This window comes from Astyanax mexicanus, chromosome 7 (genome assembly GCF_023375975.1).
Source record: "Astyanax mexicanus isolate ESR-SI-001 chromosome 7, AstMex3_surface, whole genome shotgun sequence".
Lineage (NCBI taxonomy): Eukaryota > Metazoa > Chordata > Actinopteri > Characiformes > Acestrorhamphidae > Astyanax > Astyanax mexicanus.
In genome coordinates this window covers 52,847,246-52,862,475 of record NC_064414.1, presented here as the reverse complement: position 1 = coordinate 52,862,475, position 15,230 = coordinate 52,847,246, and the positions used below count along the sequence as shown (strand labels likewise).

Genomic DNA, 15,230 nt, shown 5'->3' with positions numbered 1-15,230 from the left:
CAGTATCCAATTTTCTAGGCAATTTAGAATATCCAATTTTTCTGATCTCCATCTCTTTGGACTGTGGGAGAAATCCCACCCATGGAAACTCCACCCAGATAGGGACTTAAACCCAGGACCCCAGCGCTGGGAGGCGAACGTGCTAACCACTAAGCCACCATGCAACGCATTGTAAACCACCACTTTTTGGTGGTTCAACTTTACGCTTCCCAGCAAAGCTGCCTTGAACTCCTGCCTAAAACCTCTAAACTTGCCCCTCCCCTTTTCATTCTAGTTCAAGGGTTTGGGGAAATACTAGCAAAATGTGCTAAATTCTAAAAAAGTAAGACAATTTCATTTTGAGAGACACTGCTGAAGCCCTGCATGACAATAGATTATCAGTTTTATCTGGATGGTATTAGTGATGAGAGATTATTGGCGATCGGCCCCAAAAACACTGATCCTGCCAGTAATCTCTACTGTAAACCTGCAGCCGATACCTTTAGTGTTGTCCAGTCGAGCGACGGCCTTCTGCTCGGCTACGTTCCAGATGATGAGCAGGTTATCTGCGCTGGCGCTGGCAAACACCTCGGGGTTGTGTGGACACCAGCTAATGGCCGTGATGGTCTTCTTGTGCTCAGACATGATCGCCCTCAGCTTAAACTCGTTATATCTGTGATCCAGCTGAAGAGACACGATTCAGCCAATCAGAGAATTACAGCAATGAAATGAAGTGGATCAATTCAGTTACAGCAGCTGATTACTAATGTAGAACTTCTTCTGAGACTAATAAAAAAGTATAGATCAGCACAAATAATCACTACCCAAAAAACGTCACTGATATGGTGGTCCACCATTGAGTCCAAGCTAGTACATGCTGCGAATATAATTATAAAAGAAATGTATAATCAAAAGGAAAACCCTCAGATTAAAAATGTGTTTAATGGTGTTATCACTCATGAAAGTCCAGAGCAGAGTCCACATCAAGGTTTCGAGTCTTTGTAATATTGTATATACAGTATTTGATCCTGTTAGTTTCAGTTTCACACTGCAGTTTAGTGAGTGGACTAAATAACTATCTATCTATGTCCATCCATCCATCCATTCATACATCCACGCACCTATCTATTTATCTACATGTTTGTCTGGCTATTCATCCATCCATCAATCTGTCTATCTGTGTCCATCCATTCATCTATCCATCCATCCATCTATCCCTCCATCCATCCTTCCATCCATCTATCCATCCATCCATCCACCCACCCCCGTACCTATCTATTTATCTACATGTTTGTCTGTTTATTTATCTATCTATCTATCTATCTATCTATCTATCTATCTATCTATCTATCTATCTATCTATCTATCTATCTATCTATCCACCCCCCACGCACCTTTCTATTTATCTACATGTTTGTCTGTCTATTCATCCATGCACCCATCCACTTACCTACCTACACAACTATCCATCCATCCATCATCCACCCCACGTACCTATCTATTTTCTATTTATCTACATGTTTGTCTGTCCATCATCCATCCATCCATCCATCCATTCATCCATCCATCCATCCATCCGTCCACCCCCCCACGCACCTTTCTATTTATCTACATGTTTGTCTGTCTATTCATCCATCCACCCATCCACTTACCTACCTACACAACTATCCATCCATCCATCATCCACCCCCACGTACCTATCTATTTTCTATTTATCTACATGTTTGTCTGTCCATCCATCCATCCATTCATCCATCCATCCGTCCACCCCCCCACGCACCTTTCTATTTATCTACATGTTTGTGTGTCTACTCATCCATCCACCCATCCACTTACCTACCAACACAACCATCCACCCATTCATCCATCCATCCATCCATCCATCCACCCACTTACCTACCAACACAACCATCCATCCATCCATCCATCCAACCATCCACTTACCTACCTACACAACCATCCATCCACCCCCACGCACCTATCTATTAATCTACATGTTTGTCTGTCTATTCATCCATCCATCCATCCATCCACCCCCCACGTACCTATCTATTTTTTGTTTATCTACATGTTTGTCTGTCCATCCATCCATCCATCCATCCACCCCCCACGCACCTTTCTATTTATCTACATGTTTGTCTGTCTACTCATCCATCCACCCATCCACTTACCTACCAACACAACCATCCACCCATCCATCCATCCATCCATCCATCCACTTACCTACCAACACAACCATCCATCCATCCATCCATCCATCCATCCACTTACCTACCAACACAACCATCCATCCATCCATCCACCCATCCACTTACCTACCAACACAACCATCCATCCATCCATCCATCCATCCATCCATCCATCCACCCATCCACTTACCTACCTACACAACCATCCATCCACCCCCACGCACCTATCTATTAATCTACATGTTTGTCTGTCTATTCATCCACCTATCCATCTAATGGTGGGTTTGAGTCAGCTAAACAAAAAACCCTCCATATTTCTAACAACAAATTCATCAAAACAAATCTATAGGCTGTAAAGAACACAGAGAGCATTAATCTGGTATAGGAACAGATGAATGATGTTTACCTGATAGACGTAAATAGCGAGTGTAGCGCAGTAAGCGAATCTGTCTCCGCTGGCTGCACACACATCTTTATTCCAGGGCTGACAGCCGGCAGCTAACAGCCCCACCTGCTTCACCTGCGACATCTTTACCTGCAGAAAACGGAAACAACACCATCACTTTTTTTTTTTTTTTACAAAAAAAACAAACTTGTTTATGGAGGTGAAATGGAAGGGTTACTGAAGTTGTAAAAGAAGTATCTACACTCATTAATCTGTAGGTAGAAGTATAGATACATGGGTTTAAAATATTTCTGTAGAAGCTGAAGTATCAACTCAAGCTTTTTACTCTTTAGGTAAAAGTGTAAAAGTACAGATTTCAAAACTACTTAAAGTATAAAAGTCAAAGTAAAGTAAGGTGGAAAAAAAACATTAAGAACAAACGTTTATGCCACGCCCACAGAGTCCTATAGTGCACTACCCCCAGGCGGGATGTGTGCAGGTGTGATAAATCACAGTATAAACCAATAGGGTGTCGGAAAGGTATATGTTTATACTTCTCAATCACAATCAGATTCACTCTAGCTGGATAGAGAGATTTATCTGGATAGGGGTTTTATTTATGGAACAATGAGAAGCCGGAATGAAAACCAGCTGAAATGTAACAAGGCTATTTTAATAAAATTTAAGGAGTAGAAAGTTCAGATAATTGTGTGAAAATGTAAAAATAATTACTCCAGTAAAGTACAGATAACCTACATTTTTATATAAGTAAGGAAACTACAGAGGTTGGACAATAAAACTGAAACACCTGGTTTTAGAGCACAATAATTGATTGTGGTGACGGACAGTTCTGGTGGAAACAGGAGAGTTGAGGTGCACATTGAATTCTGCGTGATTTGATCAGCCGTGGTTTTATGGGTTTTTTTTTATACAATCCGGGTTAGCACCCAAACATCCCTTTCAGACAGCTTCCTCTTACAGCATCCACAGTTAATCCTGTTGGATGTGATAGGTCCTTCTTGGTGGTATGCTGACATTACCCTGGATACCGTGGCTCTTGATACATCACAAAGACTTGCTGTCTTGGTCACAGATGCTCCAGCAAGACGTGCACCAACAATTTGTCCTCTTTTGAACTCTGGTATGTCACCCATAATGTTGTGTGCATCGCAATATTTAGAGCAGAACTGTGCTCTTACCCTGCTAATTGAACCTTCACACTCTGCTCTTACTGGTGCAATAATGTGCAATTAATGAAGATTGAACACCAGGCTGCTCCAATTTAGCCATTAAACCTCCCACACTAAAATGACAGGTGTTTCAGTTTCATTGTACAACCCCTGTATATGTATATGTTGGTGTTTAGTTACTTTATCTGTTACTCTGCTATATTATGATGATCACACCATGACTTTATTAAAAAAAAAAAACGTAGGTCTACATTAATGACCCAGATTTTCTTGAGAATCTAAACTCAAATCATTATCCAACATCCTGCTCTTGCTCTTGCTGAATGCAATCAAATCCTCACAGCTATGCTCCAGAATCTTCCTTGGGCAGTAGAGACAGTTACTCCAACAAAAGCAGGATAGACTCTTTTTAATACCCTTAATTTCAGGTGAAACAATGCATGAGCAGGCGTCCCAATACTTTTGTCCATAGCTAAATAAGACCATTATCTGGTCATTATGAGGATGATGAGACTGAACCCGAATGAATGACAGTGGAATCGACGCTTCTTCAGTCTGTCTTTAGCGACCGTGACACGGTCCAGCTTCTGTATCGCGGTCTGACACAGTGAAACACACACACACACACACACACACACACACACACGTATACACACACACACACATTATCTGTCTGTGACACGATAACACCGCAGTTCCAGCACAGCTGACCGGAATTGAACCCAACAAATCTGTAACATCTTAGCATGAACATGCTACACACACACACACACACACACATACGTATACACACACACACACACACACACACACATGCTCTCTCTGTCTCAGCGCAGTAGCCCTCACCTTCATTTCATCGTCACTCCTGCAGAACCAGCTGAGTGTCTCCATGTCTGCGCTGATAGCTCTCCTTACCTCCACACACACACACACACACACACACACACACACTAAACACACACACACACTAAACACACACACTCACACTAAACACTAGACACTAAGCACTAGACACTATCGACAGCGGTAAAGGAAGAGGAAATAGTCTATATGTGCGGTGTGTGTATGAACGCACACATATATATGTGTGTGTGTGTGTGTGTGTGTGTGTGCATGTGTGTGTGTGTGTGTGTGTGTGTGTGAGCCGGTTAGCTTGGTAACAAAGTGCATGTGTGAGGAACAGAGTGACGAACAGAAAGAGAGAGAAAGAGAGATAGAAATAGAGAGAGAGAGATGCTCATTGACTGGTGCAGGCTGTGTGTGTGTGTGTGTGTGTGTGTGTGTGAGTGTGTGTGTGTTAGCAGCAGCAGCAGCAGCTGTAGAGGACTGATGTACAGCCCCCGCCGGTAGCCAAGCAACAGCAGCCCCCTTCATTAAAATGAGCTGCATTTAAGTCCCTTTTTCAATACCTACCCCCCCCCCCCCCCCACACACACACACCTATATATATATAATTACTACTTAAAATGTATGTACACTTATTGACAAATATAATAACAATCTAAGAATTGTTAGAATGGTTCTATTTTACCATTCTTTAGGTGAGCCGCCATCAACCGCTCACTCTGCAGCTTGATTTAGGGCGTGTCAGTGTGTCTTTGCTATCATAACGACAGGAAAAGTACACATTATGCAGCTCAAAATGCACAAAAAGCTATGTACTAATTCTCTTAATTAATCATGGGTGTGTTTTGGGCGTAATGCGAACGTGTTAATAGCCAGGTGCGCTCTGACTTTGGCGCATTGCTATTTTAATGGTGCAGCTAACACTTCTCAAGCCAGGATAGCATCTTGATTTAGGGCGTGTCAGTGTGTCTTTGCTATCGTAACAACAGGAAAGGTATGACAAAAGGCACGTACGTGAACGTGTTAAGAATGTGTTAAGCATCAGGTGCGCTCTTGCATTGGTGATTTGCTATTTTGACAGCGCAGCTACCTGGACGCTTCCAACACTTCTCAAGACAAGACAGTAGCTTGATTTAGTTTGTGACCATCTGTCAGTGTGTCTTTGCTATCATAACGACGGGAAAAATATGCCAATAGGCATGTATTGTAATGTAATTCTTGTAAATAATCATGATTGTTAAGAATGTGCTAAGAATGTTTTAAGAGCCAGGTGCTCTCTGAATTTGGTGGACTGCCAAGATAGCAATGGACATCTGACAGCTGATGTCTGTCTAGGTAGATTTTCCATTGTGTTTTTCATTGCCTAGATAGCAATATACCATACATGTACCTGAACACACCTCATTTTCAGACCACCACACCAATTGGTATGGATATATTTCTAAGCACCATTACAATTTAAACGATGCAGGCGGTTGGCGCGGTGTAAGATAACAATGAGTATCTCAACTTGCCTTGCATAGGGTGTAAGATTGGGCCCTATTCAATATGGGCCATTATAACAGTGGTATATGTAAGTAAATATAAGAATATAAGAGGCTCTAGTAGCCTGTTGGATCACCTATAGCCTGGAAAAAAATAGGAGAACACTTAAAGATGATGAGTTTCTTTGATTTTACCAAATTGAAAACCTCTGGAATATAATCAGGAGGAAGATGGATGATCACAAACCATCAAACCACCAAACTGAACTGCTTGAATTTTTGCACCAGGAGTAAAGCAGCATAAAGTTATCCAAAAGCAGTGTGTAAGACTGGTGGAGGAGAAAATGATGCCAAGATGCATGATTCTAACTGTGATTAAAAACCACCAAGGTTATTCCACCAAATATTGATTTCTGAACTCTTAAAACTTTATGAATATGAACTTGTTTTCTTTGCATTATTTGAGGTCTGAAAGCTTTGCATCTTTTTTGTTATTTCAGACATTTCTCATTTTCTGTAAATAAATGCTCTTAATGACAATATTTTTATCTGGAATTTGGGAGAAATGTTGTCTGTAGTTTATAGAATAAAACAACAATGTTCATTTTACTCAAACATAAACCTATAAATAGCAAAATCAGAGAAACTGATTCAGAAACTGGTGGTCTCAATTTTTTTGGGGGCCGAATGTTTTTATTTTTCCATTGTAAATGTACTCCGAGTTTAAAAAAAGGTTGATCATTTTTCCACTCCTGTCTTTCTTTCTCTCTCTCTCTCTCTCTCTCTCTCTCTCTCTCTCTCTCTATCTTATTCACTCTCTCTCTCTCTCTCTCTCTCTCTTTCTCTCATTCACTCTCTCTCTCTTTTCTCTCTCTCTCTCTCTCTCTCTAACACTCACAGACACAGATGTCCCATTTCACGCTCACCCTTCTGTTCAATACAATCTGAACAAGCCATGTACACAAATAGAACACAGAGCCTTACTAACATACCACCCATCCACTTAATAAAGACTGTCTGTGCTGTAATACAGACTGACCACACGCTCTTCTGTCTGTGCTGTAATACAGACTGAACACACACTCTTCTGTCTGTGCTGTAATACAGACTGACCACACGCTCTTCTGTCTGTGCTATAATACAGACTGACCACATGCTCTTCTGTCTGTGTTGTAATACAGATTGACCACACGCTCTTCTGTCTGTTTTGTAATACAGACTAACCACATGCTCTGTCTGTGCTTTAATACAGACTGACCACACACTCTTCTGTCTGTGCTGTAATACAGACTGACCACACGCTCTTCTGTCTGTGCGGTAATACAGACTGACCACACGCTCTTCTGTCTGTGCTGTAATACAGACTGACCACATGCTCTTCTGTCTGTGCTGTAATTCAGACTGACCACACACTCTTCTGTCTGTGCTGTAATACAGACTGACCACACGCTCTTCTGTCTGTGCTGTAATACAGACTGACCACATGCTCTTCTGTCTGTGCTGTAATTCAGACTGACCACATGCTCTTCTGTCTGTGCTGTAATACAGACTGACCACATGTTCTTCTGTCTGTCCTGTACTACAGACTGACCACACACTCTTCTGTCTGTGTTGTAATACAGACTGACCACATGCTCTTCTGTCTGTGCTGTAATACAGACTGACCACATGCTCTTCTGTCTGTGCTGTAACACAGACTGACCACACACTCTTCTGCCTATGCTCTAACACAGACTGACCACATGCTCTGTCTGTGCTGTAATACAGACTGCCCATCACTCTGTCTATGCTGTAATACAGACTGGCCACACACTCTTCTGTCTGTGCTGTAATACAGACTGACCACACGCTCTTCTGTCTGTGCAGTAATACAGACTGGCCACACGCTCTTCTGTCTGTGCTGTAATACAGAGTGACCACACACTCTTCTGTCTGTGCTGTAATACAGACTGACCACACACTCTTCGGTCTGTGCTGTAACACAGACTGACCACTTGCTCTGTCTGTGCTGTAATACAGACTGACCACTCACTCTGTCTATTCTATGCTGTAATATAGACTGACCAGACACTCTTCTGTCTTTGCTGTAATACAGACTGACCACACACTCTGTCTGTGCTGTAATACAGAATGACCACTCACTCTGTCTGTGCTGTAATACAGACTGACCACATGCTCTGTCTGTGCTGTAATACAGACTGACCACACACTCTGTCTGTGCTGTAATACAGAATGACCACAAGCTCTTCTGTCTGTGCTGTAACACAGAATGACCACACGCTCTTCTGTCTGTGCTGTAATACAGACTGACCACATGCTCTGTCTGTGCTGTAATACAGACTGACCACATGCTCTTCTGTCTGTGCTGTAATACACACTGACCACACGCTCTTCTGTCTGTGCTGTAATACAGACTGACCACACGCTCTTCTGTCTGTGCTGTAATACAGACCGACCACACACTCTTCTGTCTGTGCTGTAATACGGGCTGACCACATGCTCTCTCTGTGCTGTAATACAGACTGACCAGATGCTGTGTCTGTGCTGTAATACAGACTGACCACACACTCTGTCTGTGCTGTAATACAGACTGACCACATGCTCTTCTGTCTGTGCTGTAATACAGACTGACCTCACACTCTGCTGTCTGTGCTGTAATACAGACTGACCACACAATTTTCTGTCTGTGCTGTAACACAGACTGACCACACGCTCTGCTGTCTGTGCTGTAATACAGATTGACCACACGCTCCTCTGTCTGTGCTGTAATACAGACTGACCTCACACTCTTCTGTCTGTGCTGTAATACGGACAGACCACATGCTCTCTCTGTGCTGTAATAGAGACTGACCACATGCTGTGCCTGTGCTGTAATACAGACTGACTACACGTTCTTCTGTCTGTGCTGTAATACAGACTGACCACATGCTCTTCTGTCTGTGTTGTAATACAGACTGACCACATGCTCTTCTGTCTGTGCTGTAATACAGACTGACCACACGATTTTCTGTCTGTGCTGTAACACAGACTGACCACACGCTCTGCTGTCTGTGCTGTAATACAGACTGACCACATGCTCTGCTGTCTGTGCTGTAATACAGACTGACCACATGCTCTTCTGTCTGTGTTGTAATACAGACTGACCACACGCTCTTCTGTCTGTGCTGTAATACGGACTGACCACATGCTCTATCTGTGCTGTAATACAGACTGACCACATGCTGTGTCTGTGCTGTAATACAGACTGACCACACACTCTGTCTGTGCTGTAATACAGACTGACCACACGCTCTGCGGTCTGTGCTGTAATACAGACTGACCACATGCTCTTCTGTCTGTGCTGTAATACAGACTGACCTCACACTCTGCTGTCTGTGCTGTAACACAGACTGACCACACGATTTTCTGTCTGTGCTGTAACACACACTGACCACATGCTCTGCTGTCTGTGCTGTAAAACAGATTGACCACACGCTCTGCTGTCTGTGCTGTAATACAGACTGACCTCACACTCTTCTGTCTGTGCTGTAATACGGACAGACCACATGCTCTCTCTGTGCTGTAATACAGACTGACCACATGCTGTGCCTGTGCTGTAATACAGACTGACCACACGATTTTCTGTCTGTGCTGTAACACAGACTAACCACACGTTCTGCTGTCTGTGCTGTAATACAGACTGACCACATGCTCTGCTGTCTGTGCTGTAATACAGACTGACCACATGCTCTTCTGTCTGTGTTGTAATACAGACTGACCACACGCTCTTCTGTCTGTGCTGTAATACAGACTGACCACACACTCTTCTGTCTGTGCTGTAATACAGACTGACCACACACTCTTCTGTCTGTGTTGTAATACAGACTGACCACACGCTCCTCTGTCTGTGTTGTAATACAGACTGACCACAAGCTCTTCTGTCTGTGTTGTAATACAGACTGACCACACGCTCTTCTGATTGTGCTGTAACACAGACCGACCACATGCTCTGTCTGTGCTGTAATACAGACTGACCACACGCTCTGCTGTCTGTGCTGTAATACAGACTGACCACAAGCTCTTCTGTCTGTGTTGTAATACAGACTGACCACATGCTCTTCTGTCTGTGTTGTAATACAGACTGACCACACCCTCTGCTGTCTGTGCTGTAACACAGACTGACCACACGCTCTGCTGTCTGTGCTGTAATACAGACTGACCACATGCTCTGCTGTCTGTGCTGTAACACAGACTGACCACACGCTCTGCTGTCTGTGCTGTAATACAGACTGACCACACGCTCTTCTGTCTGTGTTGTAATACAGACTGACCACACGCTCTTCTGTCTGTGCTGTAATACAGACTGACCACACGCTCTTCTGTCTGTGCTGTAATACAGACTGACCACGCGCTCTTCTGTCTGTGCTGTAATACAGACTGACCACACGCTCTTCTGTCTGTGCTATTATACAGACTGACCACACGCTCTTCTGTCTGTGCTGTAATACAGACTGACCACACGCTCTGTCTTTATAGAAACTAGAACATAATGCAAATTCCACAGAGACAGCAATCAAGCACACTTTAGATAAAGTGGTCTGGAGATAAGTGTGTGTGTGTGTGTGTGTGTGTGTGTGTGTGTGTGTGTGTGTGTGTGTGTGTGTGTGTGTGTGTGTGTGTGTGTGTGTGTGTGCGTGTGTGTGTGTGTGTGTGTTTGTTCAGCCACATTTGTAGTCAATGATGACATCCATCAGCCCACTTTCCCTTTAGATGGGATGCAAAGAGAGAAGAGGAGGAAAGAGAGAGAGAGAGAGAGAGAGAGAGAGAGAGAGTGGAGGAGAGGAGGAAAGAGAGAGAGAGAGAGGAGAGGAGGAAAGAGAGAGAGGAGAGAGAAGAAGAGGAGTGAGCGAAGAAGAAGATAGAAATGAAGAGGAGACAGAGAAGAGTAAAAGAAAATATGAGAGAGATGAAGAGTAAGAAGAGTAGGAGGAGGGGGAGTAAGAGACAAAGAGAGAGAAAGAAGATAAAGAGGAGGAGAAGAGAGAAAGAAGAAGATAAAGAGGAGAAGAGAGAAAGAAGAAGATGAAGAGGAGGAGAAGAGAGGCAAGAGAGAAGAGAAGAGGGCAAGAAATGGGAGATGGTGGAACAGAGAGAGAGATGTAGAAAGCGAGAGAGAGAGAGAAGAAAAAAATGGAAAAAAGATGGAGAGAGAGAAAGACTAGAGGGTGAGAGAATGAAAAGAGAATGGGAGTGAATGTAAAGGAGAACAAGAATTATGAAAAGAGAGAAGGTAGAAAAAAGAAAAAAGACAGAGGGACGGAGAGAGAAAAAAAACGAGAGGTTGAGAAAGGAAGAAAAGAGACTGATATAGAAAGGGAGGGGATGTGAAGAAGAACAAGAAATATGAAAAGAAAAAGAGAGTGCAAGAAAGAGAAAGAGAGAGAAGGACGGAGAGAGAGAGAAGGAGAGAGAGGAATAAGAGAGAGAATAATAAAAGAAGAATAGGGAATTTAGATAGAGGGATGGAGAGAGATGGGAGAGAGGGTGAGAAAGGAAGAAAAGAGACAGAAAGAGAGGGGGAGTGAAAGAGAACAAGAAGCATGAAAAGAGAAAGAGAGTGCAAGAAAGAGAGGGAGAGAGTAAGATAGAGAGAGAGAGATAGAGAGATAGAGAGAGAGAGAGAGAGAGAGAGAGAGAGAGAGAGAAATGGGGGGAGGAAGAGTAAGAAAGGCCACTTGTCGAATCGTGTCCTAGGCAATGAAGACTGAAACTAAGAGAGGCGTCTGAGCTGAAGTGGTGTGAGATCACGGTGTGTGTCTGTGTGTGTGTGTGTGTGTGGTGTGTGTGTGTGTGTGTGTGGTGTGTGTGTGTGTGTGTGTGTGGTGTGTGTGTTAGAGAGTGATCTTAAGGAGAATAGCATGTATCTGCTCTCACTGACAGGTTCCACAGCTCAGATTGATGTGCTTTACTGTGATTCAGCCTCAGCAACCACCAGAGACACCATAGCAACCACCTTCATTACATTATAGCAACCATATGGTAATACTAGAGAAAAACCATCCAGCAACCAGAGAGTGTATAGTATAGGCTCTGTGTGTACCAGTGTGGGATGTGTACATCACATGCAGAGGCTTTTATACTGTTCATATTAATATAAGAATATAGAAAATTGTGAAATTATGAAAAATATCACAATCAGTTTCTCTGATTTTGCTATTTATAGATTTATGTTTGAATAAAATAAACATTGTTGTTTTATTCTATAAACTACAGACAACATTTCTCCCAAATTCCAAATAAAAATATCGTAATTTAGAGCATTTATTTGCAGAAAATGAGAAATGGCTCAAAAATAACAAAAAAGATGCAAAGCTTTCAGACCTCAAATAATGCAAAGAAAACAAGTTCATATTCATAAAGTTTTAAGAGTTCAGAATCAATCAATATTTCTGTGGAATAACCCTGGTTGGTTTTTAATCACTGTTTTTATGCATCTTGGCATCATGTTCTCCTCCACCAGTCTTACACACTGCTTTTGGATAACTTTATGCTGCTTTACTCCTGGTGCAGAAATTCAAGCAGTTCAGTTTGGTGGTTTGATGGCTTGTGATCATCCATCTTCCTCTTAATTATATTCCAGAGGTTTTCAATTTGGTAAAATCACAATCAAAAACTCATCATTTTTAAATGGTCTCTTATTTTTTCCAGAGCTGTATTTTTTACATATTGTGCCTTTAGTCTTTAGATTGAATAATATATATCACGATATTGACCCAAATGTTAAATATGAACTGTGTGTATGTTAAGAAGTCGTCACCTGGGGCGTCGAGTGATCCAGCAGTTTGAAGCGCTGCCACTATGTTTGGGAGATCAATGGTTCAAATCCCGGTCATGCAGCTTGCTGTTAGCTGCCGGAGCCCTGAGAGAGCACAATTGCTCCTTGCTCTCTCTGGGTGGATACAGTAGCTTGCGCTCTTTCTTACCCCTCATCACTCCTAGGGTGATGTGGATCAGCACGAGGCTGCGTCTGTGAGCTGCTGTATCAGAACCGAGTCGCTGCTCTTTCTTCCGAGCATTAGCGCTGTGATGCTACTCGGCAATGCTACAGCATCAGCAGCAGTTAAAAAAGAGGCGGAGTCTGACTTCACATGTATCGGAGGAGGCGTGTGGACTAAACGACTAAAATGACTGGAATAAAGGGCTTTTTTCAGTCTTTCAGGGTCTGAAGCTTCAGTCACACTGATCCTGAAAGCTTTCCGTGGTTTTCGAGACGGAGCCTTTCTAAGAAGAGCAGCTCACTCTGTCCAGGCGTGTCCAGCTGTGAACTAATCTCTGTTTACTTGTTTCTGGAGACGAGCTCAGAGAGGTAAAGGTCAGATCAGTGGGAGGAAACCGACCAATCCAAGCAGGCTAAATGAATGTCGCTAAATAAAAAAAATAAAAAATCAATCAATAAATGAATTTAAACAGCACACACAGTTTAGACATGCATACCAATAGCAGTTTACCTGGTGCACCTACGTACAGCATGAGCAATCACCTGAGATATGACGGATAGAACTGGTTACTATAGCAACCTAACTAGCAACACCAGAGAGAAAACACTCATTCAGAGATTATTTATAGCAATACCACAAGAACCACCCGATGAACCACAGCACCACTAAACCATCTGGCAATGTTTACACCAACCAAATTGGATTCCATAGCTATTTGCACTGCAACACCATAACGACCACCTAGCAACACTGTACCAACCATAGCATATCAACAACCACTTGCCAATCAATCACTTAACCAATCAATCAAACTTGATTTTGACTCATTCAGGGACTGAAAAATACAAATATAAAGACAATATTTAATCATCTTTTTCTAATTTAATAAGATTAAAAAAGTTTTATTAAGATTTAAAGAATAAAATAAATATATTTAAAAATAAAAAAAAGTTTAAATCAATAAAATAACTAAAATAACTCCATAAAAATACTTATAAAATCATACAAATAAAATTGTTAAAAGTAAGATAACACAGTACTTATAAAAGCTAATTATTAAAACAAAATAACAAATAAAGGTAACATTTTAAAATAAGGGTACATATTTAAAAGTACTTACTAGAGAAAGATGTTATTAATCATCAATAATGTTTTAATTAATTATTATTTACAACATACATTGTCGTTAAAATGTTGTAATGTTTAAAAATGTCTTAACTAGTGTCAATTAATAGTTAGTTGAGAGAGAGAGATTAATTACCATTTAATAATGTTTATTACAATGCTAAGTTACTGTTTATTGTGACCCTTATTGTAAAGATGTACCCAAGTAAATACAAAACATCAAAAGTTTAAAAAGATAAATTAAAGTGTCAGTTTGTATTATTTAGTTTCTAAACTGAAAGCAGAAGCATTTCTGAGTGGAGAAGAATATGGATAAAATATTGTGTTTAATGGTACCAGTGTGCTGAAACCACCATCCCTGCTAAGCCATATTCATATATTAATTCTAAAAACTGGGGTGTCGGGTCGTTTTTTTGCGGGAGTTCTTCTTCTGATCACGTCACGTGTCTTTACGTATTTACCTCACACGTACAGCCTCTAAAAGAGGATCCGGCTCAGTTTTACTGAACCCGAGCAGCTGGTGGAGCAACGGGGACTTCAGAAGAGGAAACTCAGAGCTCAGTAGCTCATTTGCTCATAGTGAAACCAAAGAAACGAAGGAGTGAAGATTCTGACTGATCGCTCTCTCTCTCTCTCTCTCTCTCTCTCTCTCTCTCTGACTGAACATAACCTGGAATCGGATTCATCCGCTCTGAAAGGAGACCGCATCACACCCGCCCAGTTTAAAATGATTCTTCCGCATGCTCGGTGCAATTACCCATTCTCACCAGAGAGGGCCAAAAATTTACAGACATCAGCTTTAATTAACATTAAGTAAAACCTAGTGAGCACCTAGCAACACCACAGCAACCCCCTGGGTTTCTATAGCAGCTGTTGAAGTCCCTAAAGAGGATCAGTGAGACTCCCAGAGAGAGATTAGGAGAATCTGATCTCCCACTGCTTCAGATCTTCTCCAAAGCATACTACTCTACACACACCTGCTCTCGTCAAGCATTCAGTATAATACACGCACACACACACACACACACACACACACACACACACCAATATCCAAA

The 15,230-nt window shown here is 42.0% G+C and overlaps 1 protein-coding gene across 2 annotated transcripts in view; it reads right to left on the bottom strand.

Annotated features, from left to right (window-relative positions):
- Positions 1–15,230, bottom strand: part of wdr17 (WD repeat domain 17) — a 55,695-nt gene that overhangs the window by 34,744 nt on the left and 5,721 nt on the right. For both annotated transcript variants that reach the window (XM_049481375.1, XM_049481376.1), the window contains exons 2-3: positions 2,575–2,703; positions 480–663 (exon numbers count right to left, since the gene is read on the bottom strand). In XM_049481375.1, coding sequence (XP_049337332.1) covers positions 480–663; positions 2,575–2,697 — 307 coding nt within the window. In that variant the 5' untranslated portion in view covers positions 2,698–2,703. The remainder of the gene's footprint in view (positions 1–479; positions 664–2,574; positions 2,704–15,230) is intronic.